General features: G+C 43.6%; 1 protein-coding gene across 1 annotated transcript in view; it reads left to right on the top strand.

Moving 5' to 3' along the window:
• Window positions 1–10,479, top strand: part of LOC109303495 (cell surface glycoprotein CD200 receptor 2-like) — a 26,182-nt gene that overhangs the window by 14,250 nt on the left and 1,453 nt on the right. Inside the window, exons 5-7 of the mRNA XM_019525682.1 lie at window positions 2,386–2,637; window positions 3,043–3,141; window positions 6,706–6,752. Coding sequence (XP_019381227.1) covers window positions 2,386–2,637; window positions 3,043–3,141; window positions 6,706–6,752 — 398 coding nt within the window. The remainder of the gene's footprint in view (window positions 1–2,385; window positions 2,638–3,042; window positions 3,142–6,705; window positions 6,753–10,479) is intronic.

Raw genomic sequence — 10,479 nt, 5'->3', positions numbered from 1 at the left:
CAACTTGACACAACACAAACATAACCCCCTACCCTGCCATAGGTAAGGCAGAGGAACCAGAGCAGCCAATGTTTTGCTTCTCTGCAATGTTGTCAGTATGTACTCGAGACAACTCAGGGAGAGGGCCACAACCCCTCCCCACCTCTCCACCCCTACTATAGACAAAGGCAAAACACCCCACAGTTCATACCAATATGCCCATGGAGTAAAATTACATCCTGATCCCAAATATGGCAACTAGTCTGACCTTAAGTGGAAGGGCAAGACCCTCTAGCCAGGAACCTCCAGCTTGGTTCTCAGCAGTAGCATTGGCATACCCCATGGCCAGATGGTGGCTCCTGTGCCAGGCCTGGGCTCTGGATTGGAGACCACCATCTGGCTCACAGGTGGACCAGACACTGCCTATGTGGCCCACCAAGGAACATGGTTGAGCACCCCTGGGCTAAACAGTCTGTAGTTTCCCAGGTCCTCCTTGCCTTTTTTAAAGAGGGTCACTACATTTGGCCCTTTTCCAGTTCTCTGCTACCTCCCACAATTTCATGAAGATCACTGCCAAAGGCTCTGAGATCTCCTCTGCCAGTTCCTTTAGGATCCTGGGATGAAGCTCGTCTGGGCTTGCTGACCTAAATTCATTCAGACCAAACAAAAGCTCTCTGATCATCTCTTTTTGTTATTTCCTCCATCAGCTTGCCCCCTTCATTATCCAGATAATCCCTATTAGGTGTCTGGAAGCTTAATTATTTTGTGAAGACTGAGGTAAAGTAGATGTTGAGTAGCTCTGCCTTCTTAGTATCTTTGGTTAGGAGCTCCTCCTGGCTTGTTAACAGAGGACCCACAGCTTTCTTAGTCCTTTTCTGGCCAACATACTTATAGAACTTCTTCTGGTTTTCCTTAACATCCTTTGCCAGGTACAGCTTGTTTTTTATGTTTTCCTTCCTGATTTTGTCTCTGAAGGTTCTTGCTATTTCCTGGTATGCTTCTTGGTGACCTGCCCAATTCTTTCTTAGCCTGTATGCTTTTCTTTTGCATTTGAGGCATTTTAGAATCTCCTTGTGCAGCCACATTGGTCTCTTGCCATTCTTGTGCTTCCATTTGTGTTGAGACAGTTTCTTGTTGGGCTTCCAATACTGTGCCCCTCAGAAGTTCTCAGCCCACTGGGTACCTTTATCCTTCAATCTATCCTCCCATGACATCATACCTATTAAGAACTTGACACCAATGAAATCCATCTTTTTTAAATCTAGCATCTTAATTTAGCTGACCTTAAGCTTTTCCTGTCTTAGGATCTGGAATTCTATTGTATCATGACCTCTTCCTCCCAAATTTCCCCATTACCTTCTCATCCTCCACCAATTCTTCCCTGTTGGTCAGGACAGAATCCAAGATAGATGACCCCCTAGCTGTATCCTCCACTTTCTGGAGCAGAAAGTTATCCTCCACACAAGTTAGGAACTGGTTTGACATTTTATTTTTGGCTTCATTGTTCTTTCAGCTGTTGTCTGGAAAACTGAAATCACCCACCGGTACCATACTATCAGCTTTTGGATAGATTTGTCACATGCTATATCTCTACCTCCTCTTCCTGATTTGGCAGCCTATACTAAATCCACACCATTATATTGGTGGGAATTCTGCTTTGCCATCTTCTTCCTCCTGAACCAGGGAACGAGTGTATGTGAGAGCATACACAAATGTATGTTAGAGTCCTTGTGGTTTTATGGAGTGCAGAATACTAAATGCTGGTTGGTTCATAGAATTCCTCTTTCACCAACCCCCTGCCCCCCTCTTTTCCATACATATTGTCAACTTTTAATGCTTTAAACTTATTTCTCCATAAAAATTCCAGGTGTAATTTCACTGTGCTATGTGCTCTTCATTTAGTATGTGTTTTGCTAGAGTTATGCCTGTTGGTGTAATTTGTTTCCTTCCTTGCCTTTATGATTGGCTGGTTTTTGTTGTAATTTATTTCCAAAAAACAGAACCTTCAAAAGTGACCAGTAACTTTGGCTGTACAACATCAGCCTCTTTGAGATGTATTGATTTATTTTTAGAGGAGGATTGCCGAGAACTTCCTGAAGTTCCAACCCTATAAAATGTCTTAAGTTTGAAACCCCAAACAGAAGTACCAAGCTCCTCCAGGGGTGGATCCAGAAGGAATGCACTCCATCCTTCGCCAGATCTTGAATCCACCCCTGGGCTACTCTGTTCTGCTCTGAATCTCCCAGTGGTTCCTAGGCCACCACTGTACACTAGAGAGAGAGTGATTTCAATTCAGCCCTTCTTCCATTGAAACCCCAAATCACTGGTCATTTTGGAAAACTTAGGCTCCAGTATTTTTTCCTCCCAATTTCAATAAAATGACTCAATTTCCCTCCTTTCCTGCAGTCCCTCCAGAAGTGACTTTAACTTATGAGAGCAGTGGGATTGCTCTATGTCAGGCATCTGCAGGGAAGCCAGCTGCACACATTTCATGGGTCCCTAAGAATGGTCACAGTGTTGAGAATAAAGTTCATCACCTCAATGGAACAGTGACCACAGTCAGCAGAATGTACTGGATCAACAGCGCTGCCATTAACAAGAGTTGCTTAATTACCCACCCAACCAAAAATTGGACTCTGTCCATTGATCTGTCACCAAGTGAGTACCAGTTTTTAAATCTTTGTATCAGGCTGGTCCAGATAACTCTCTACCTATCAATTCAAACGTGTGCCAAGCAAATGATTAGGTGGTACCAAGCAACATTTCCATGCAGCAGAGAAGGTTTATGGGGCAAAGCACTATCTAAGGAGCTATATTTGAATGATAGATAGATAACTTTTTTATTTTCTGTCCTTTATATAGAATGACCTGGCAAGCAGGGTGTGTATGTGGGAGAAACAGATTTCCTTTGTTTGATAGAATCTAGTCTGTTCAACTAGACTTCATAACACTTAAGAATAGAGGCGGAACATCCTCCTCCTTGACTTGGGTTGTTATCTTCACCAGTTGTATAAGCTCCAAGTTTTCTCCAAGTTCTGTATCCCTGTTTCTTTATTTCTGCAGCATTCCCCATATTCCAGTGTGTCTTGATAGTTGCCTTTTCCTGTGTTGCTGTTGGTGTTCTTGGTGGTGTGATTCTTTACCGGGCTTTAAAATACCAAGGTAAGTCACTTGGATTTTAGTCACTGCTTATTTCAAGATGGAAATGGTTCCATCCCATCCCTGACTAAAGATGGACACATAGAAATTTATCCCACCACTCACAAAACTGGTTGGATTGGGGTTGAGGGAGAAACCAGGGTCCCAATTATTGTGCAAACCCTATGTTCTAAGCTTACAGAAAACTCTTGAGGAAATGGAGAATCTGCTTTCCATGACATTTTTAAACCAGACCAAAAATTCTATAATACGGGCCTCATTCTGTATCATTATATACTCCATATGTGGTCAAAAATCACGGTAACAGAAATTCTTTCATACATCACATATGCTTTTTAGAATAATTTAATGGAACCCTATTGGATATATCTCAGTGGTGTAATGGGATTTTCACATCCTGGACAGTGGTGGCACACAGGATAGCAGTGGTATGACCATCTATCATCTGCATCACCTATTTTTTCACCTACCCACTTCCCAGCCCCATAGAAGGTGCATGGAGACAGGAGTAGATCCAGTGGGGGTGTAATTGCACCCTCGCCTCCCCTGCTGCTTTGATTCCTGCTCTGCCCAAACTTTAAAACCAACTGCCTGGGAGGGGTAGCAACATTTCTAGTCAGGCAGTGCTAACAGAGTCAATTGACTTTATGGCTCATTCCCATTCCCTGATTCCTACTAATCTCTCTGCACTTCATAGGTGTTAATGACTTTCTTTTTTAATAGTCTTGATATTCCACTATTCCAACTATCCCTTTTTTTTGCAATTTTTATGTCTGTTAACCATTCCTGGTAATGTCTCTATTTTATTTCATAGCCCTGAAGACTGTTTTTAAAGTCTAGCTAAAATCCTTAACTCATGTGTGATAATAATTACTCAGGTGTATAAATGACTGATAGTGAAGTATTGGAAGCACTGTTAAGAGACTCAAGAAGGCTAAATTTTGTTTTATGAATCTGAGTAAGAGATGTATGACAAATACAACCAAGGAGGTGATACTTCCCTTCTATGTGGCATTGGTCAGACTGCAGTTGGAGTACTGCATCCAGCTTTGGGTGCCGTACATCAAGAAGGATGTTGATAGATGCAAGAGGGTCCAGAGGAAAGCCACTCATGTGGTCAGGGGCTTACAGGGCAAGTCCTATGAGGAGAGACTGAGGGACCCGGACCTCTTCAGCCTCCACAAGAGAAGGCTGAGAGGTGATCTTATGGCTGCCTACAAATTCATTAGGGGGACGCAGCAAGGGATCGAAGATGCTCTGTTCACCAGGGCGCCTCTTGGGGTAAAAAGGAAAGATGATCACAAACTGACAGACAGCAGATTTATGCTAGATCAGGAAAAACTTCTTCACAGTAAGGGTGGCCAAAATTTGGAATGGGCTTCCAAGGGAGGTGGTGCTCTCCCCTACTTTGGGGGGTCTTTAAGGCTGGATAGGCATCTGGCTGGGGTCATCTGACCCCAGCACTCTTTCCTGCCCAGGGCAGGGCGTCGGACTCAATGATCTGTTGAGGTCCCTTCCAACCCTAGCATCTATGAATCTATGTACATTTAACTATAATGACTATAGGACTTTTGACACAGTGGGCACATCTTCATGAGATGCTACATCGCTGTAGTGGCAAGCTATGGTGATGTAACATCAGTGGTCACTAACTGTGATGCCACCGCCACTGCACAGTAGCAACAAGCTACTGCAAAATAACTCCTTGTTACTGGGCAGCAGGGTCGGAAATGACCCATGTGCTGCCAAGACTGTGCAGCACTGGCAGGTACTGCACAGTCATTTAGTACTTGCTAATATTATTAAAGCATCTAGTTTTTCTTTAACTGGAAAAAAAAATGTGTTGTGTTATGTGATGATGTGCTACAAACTCTGTACCTCCCTTTTCAAAATCCGAGATCTGCCCATGCCTGGGGATGCTTCTCTGTTTAGCCCTTCCCCCTCTACACTGACACTTCTGCTTTTTCTATATTTATTCCACAAACTTTTATTGAAAATAGTGTCTGACTCTGGTGTATGAACACATTTCATTACGTGAGGCTTACTGATTTGCTGGGTAGCTGAATGTGCCTGTAGTCTGCCCACAACCATGTTGGAGGGAGAAAGCTTCTCAGTGCTGTAACTGACTGTCTGAATAGATAAAGTGCACCAACACAATCAGTGATATTCTCTGATATCTAGTAAATCTCAGGGTCACAGTCTGAGAGACTTTGAGGGGTTCTACTGTGTCCAGTATGTGCTGGTCACATTTCAGCTCCATTCAGCAGAGTAGGGCCAAACTGAGTATGTTTCATTACTTGTTTCCAGTTTTGATTATCTGTTGTTTGGCTTAGCACCTATTTCTCTTCTTTCTACCATCCCCATGTTATCCAGATTCCAATAATGATTTTCTCTAGCACTGGGAATTTGATGAGAACCTGCCATTTCTAGTTAAATTAGAAACTTTTACCCAGACACAAATATTTTGAAAGAAAAAACCCTTTTTGGGAGTCCAAGCTTAGTTTCAAATTATAATGACTGACTTCCATAGGTATTCTCACCTATGGGGATGTTCCAAGGAACAGTTCTTAGGCTTGTTTTCTGGCTTGATACAGCCATTATGAAGGGGTTTATTGATAATCATTATAGATTGCAGGGTTTATTGCTCATACATTTAAACAGTGCCATAGTCAAGATTCATTGCAGCACATAGTGGGAGGATTTTAGGCTGTGCACAGAAGTGCTCTGTTCATTTTTACCAAGCTGTAATTTAGGGAAATTTTTATAGCACTATAAATTACAATGCTCTTAAACATGACAGAAGGCAGTGTTTGGGGGTGGGGTGGAGAGCCTCTGAGCCTCTCTCTACTTTCCAGGCTAGGAGGCAGGGGGTACTCTGCAGTCTCCTGGGGTTTCTCCATTCATCAGAAATTTGACCAGTGTACAGAAGTTATTTAAAGTGTTGTAGGTTGCTAAAATGCTGTAAAACACAGTGCCTCAAATTTAATACCTCATAGCTAATTTAAAGTGCTGTATAGCTATGCACTTCTGTTAAGTCATGGCAACAAAGTGCTTTAAATAGCAAAAAAACCCCAAACCAACTTCTGTACACACCCTTAATGTTTAAGGTTACAGTACCCAGTCACTTGAACGTACAAATGTTTACACTTTCTATTGAAACTCATTCTAATTATTTTTAATGCCTCATGCAATGTCCACAGAAATCAGCAAGTTAGACAAACAGGTTCTTACTTAATAACTGATGTGACATAAAATCTGAATATTGCTAATAAAGCTCACTTCAGTCCTTGTGAGGTTTTCTGAGACAGGTAACCTTAATTCTATCATACCCTAAACCTACTGGAGCAGTTGAAAAATTAATTATGCAAAAAGGAATTCCAACAATGGCAAACCTGCTAGCAATAAAGCAGGTTAGACAATAATGATAAATCCAACTGAATTACTTCATCTGTGTTAAGGTGAGAATGCTTTAGCTAATAGGAAAGGTACAGTAAAAGACAAGTATAGGTGCAGCAGCTGTATGTGTCTTGTGAAAAAATTTTGTTCCTTTGGTCACCTATCTTCCAGCTTCCCGGTTATCAGGATCGGCACATGTTCCCCCAGTGGCAAATCAGGTATGTGGCAGTTATTCTTATATCATATGACACAACTAACTTCTTTTAACTAACAAAGGTTCACACAGCTCCCATGTGTATGTATGTGTTCCAAATATTTGTGAAAGTCTCTGTCACTGTGCTTGTTTTTCTGGTGTATATTGCAAGAACAGCGAGCAACCACTTAAGAGACAGCAGGACATGTAATGCAGCTTCTCCCGCTTAGTAACACTTTAAATTATAAATACAAATAATAAAGCATTTTTAAGATTGAGCTTTAGAGCTTTTGGAAATCAGTGTGTTCAGAATTCCAATTCCTTGGAAAATCTTCGCTTTGTCCTTGTGCATAGGAAGAGATGTTTTTATGACATGCGTGACTGAATTAAACTAAACCCATGCCACAAGTGACATGAGATAGCTCGATGCTTTTGTATTAAACATGCAGACCTGTGTTAAAAGAGCACAACTAAGGTGGTAAAGTCAGTACTCAAAAGTTAGGCAAGGTTGTCTGCAAGACTTATTTGGCCGCCTTGCGTGTGCACCTTGGCTAGAGACAGACATTCAACAAGCCTGAGCTTAAATTGATTCAATCTTTGCAGGTTAGTCTAACCTGGCTAGACAAAAGTTGTTTGTAACCATACAGACATCCCCTCTGGACTGAGGAAATGCAGGTACATGCCTGCAGCGGTTCAGGCTAGAAGCTGGGGTGCACTGCAGCAGCCCTCCCTTCCTTTCCATCGTGTTGAGGGGGTGTGTGGCCAGGTCCCGACAGGATGCTCTGACTAGGGAGGCATCCCCTTCCCCCTGCTTCCCCTCCCCCTTCTCCCGTCAACCAGCAAGAGACCCTGAAGGCAGTTGATAACAGAACATTGAGGTACACGGCAGGGAGTTACACAGAGAGTTGTTAGCGTTTATCAGCCCATCAAACAAAACAAAAGCCTCTCTCATTAGTTAAAGCTGTTTTTCAACAACTTTTTCCAAGGAAGGAACAAAGGGACATTACCAGCTACCTCTTGATTAGCTTCGAAAAGGCCTAAGCTGACACTGTCCTGTCTCCCCCAGCACGGACCATAGCCAGTATATGGTATTCTAGCAAATGCTGAGAGGTGTCTGTGTAAGGCAGAGGGGAGGGGGGGATCCCTCCTTGAGCAGGGAGTGGTGGTAAGAGTGGGGAGCAGGAGGAAGCCAGGCAGACCCCGCTGTACTTGCAGTCTCTGCTGGAGCTGCAGCCAGGGACCCGAGGGGAAGGGCCTGCCCCGCTGGGGAGAAGAGAACAGAGCCCTGTCCAGGGCTGCAAAGCATCTGGGATGCTGGCAGACTCTGGTTTATGTTAAACCAGGAAGGGGTCTGGGACAGACATTGCATAAACCGATTTGACCCAAATCAGTTAAGTCTGATACTACATTTAACCAGGTTTATCTCAAACTGGTTTCAGCCATTTTCAGACTGGTTTATGTGCACTGACTGTCTATTCTGTTACAGGTTTAAACCAGTTTCTGATCACTTAAACTGGTTTATTTGTAATGTCTGCCCCTAGCCCTTGTGAAACACTCTTTTATTATACAATCTCATACTAGTTTTCCTCCAGGAAATCTGCTTCATATAGTGCACAAGAATGAATAACAGAATGAACAACTACTCAGTATTTGTTTTATCCTCATTATTTACTTTGTACCTCTGTGCCTTATTTATTTCATGCTGTCCAAACTGGGCTTAGAACAGTAATTTATTTTTTTTTCTCATGGGCTTTTCTGCAGCACTTGCCTCTTTAATACAAATGCTTCACAGCATCTTCATAACCTCTCTCTGTAAGGACGGGAGGTATATTTGCTCCCATTTTGCAGCTAGGGAGCTGACGCATGACAAAATAGTCTCAGATGTTTCCAACAATTTCTGTGAGCCCAGTCTGGTTTGCCCAGGATCTGACTTTTCAGAGAACTTGTCATTCAAACACCCAGTTGAAACACAGAATCTCTGTTTTGCAAGAAATGTTCATACTTCAGAATTTGTTTCATTCCAATTCAGAAAGAAAACTATATATTTACATTTTTTCAACAGATTGGAAACCGAACATTTTGATAACAGAAAGCTGTGCACCAGGGCAACTTACGCAGAATGATTCTATTGTCTTGTTAATTTTGTTTGTTATAACATTAGCTCCCACAATTTATAAACAGCGTTTCATTTTTAATTTTGTTTTGATTCGAAACAGCTGTTGTGTTCTGTTCTGTTGAAACAGGGTTGAAACGGCAAAACTGTTTTGACGTTTCGCCCATAGGACATAATGGAAAGGACAAAACAGCCTATAACTTTGTCATTTCTGGCTTCAGGCATGCTAGCCCCTGTGGAGGCCACAAACCCTGGCAAGTTTCAAGGAGATAGGTGCAGGTGTTTGAGGGAAACTGTACATCAAGCTGCGGACAAGCAAAACTCGTGACATGGGTGACACTGTGTGCGTTAAGGCGCAGCAGGGTGAAAGCTGCAGGCATGCTAGCCCCTGATAGGGCCACTATGCCTGCCAGCTTTCAAGGAGATAGGTGCAGGGGCTTCTGGGTTCTGGGACCCTGCACCTCTAGCTGCTGACAGGCAAAACTCGCATCATGGGTGCTTGTGCAACTGTGTCTATCTTAGGCATGGGCTGGGGGAGGAACTACTGCAGGCCTGGCCGCTACACCCTGCTGTGGCCACAAGGCCTGCTAGATCTTAAGGAGATGGGTGCAGGGGGGATCTGGGGCCCTGCATCCCTAGCTCCTGACAGGCAAAACTCATGACATGGGTGCTTGTGCTAGCTAGTTACTGTTATGCAATCAATCATGATTCACTCAGGACCAGCTCAATACACAGTAGCTAGCAAGGATAATGAATTAATGAGCAAGGATTAACACCTACAAAAACATAGACTAAGGAGAGGAAAGAATCAATACAGAACGGGGAATTGCTTCTGCCCCAAGACAGAGACACAGTTGCACAAGCACCCATGTCACAAGTTTTGCCTGTCAGCAGCTAGGGGTGCAGGGCCCCAGAACCCCCCTGCACCTGTCTCCTTAACAGTTGGCAGGCTTTGTGGCTGCAGCAGGGCCTAGTAGCCAGGCCTGCAGTAGTTCCTCCACCCCCCCACCCCGGTGCCCCAAGACAGACACAGTTGCAAAAGCATCCATGACATGAGTTTTGCATGTCAGCAGCTAGAGGTGCAGGGCCCCAGAACCCAGAAGCCCCTGCACCTATCTTCTTGAAAGCTGGCAGGTCAAAATTCAAAACAGGTCAAAACAGTGTCAAAACAAAACTGGCTGTGAAATTTTGCATAGTCCTACTCTGCAGGTTACTGTTATGTGTTGAAAAGCAAAAAGAGAATAATTGTATGAGGGGAAAGTATGAATGTTAGGCTCACCCTGCTTTATATGTCCATGTTCAGTAGAACAGTCCTGGGTGAGTGGGAGAACAATATCAGGCCCCAGTGCTGGTGATTTGGTGGAAAAATCTGCCACTAACTACCTGACAAAATGATATTTTGAGCTATGGGTTCAGTTGCATGTACCTCTTGAAGGCCCATGTGTGGTGGGAGAGCAAAGAATTACAGGTCCTTCACTGCCTGGGTCCCACCCTTTTTCTGTCTTGTCCAGGTCATCCTTAAGGAAATGATTCTCAGGGCCCAAGGGGAGCCCATCCCAACAAGAAGCAAGGGGGGCAAGAGTGCCCGAAAGCCCCCCTGGCTCACCAAGGGCATCCGGGAATGCCTGATTGCCAAAAA

Source organism: Gavialis gangeticus, unplaced genomic scaffold (assembly GCF_001723915.1).
Source record: "Gavialis gangeticus isolate Ggan-Ray unplaced genomic scaffold, GavGan_comp1, whole genome shotgun sequence".
In the NCBI taxonomy this organism is placed as follows: Eukaryota; Metazoa; Chordata; order Crocodylia; family Gavialidae; genus Gavialis; species Gavialis gangeticus.
This window is presented reverse-complemented; position numbering and strand designations above follow the sequence as displayed.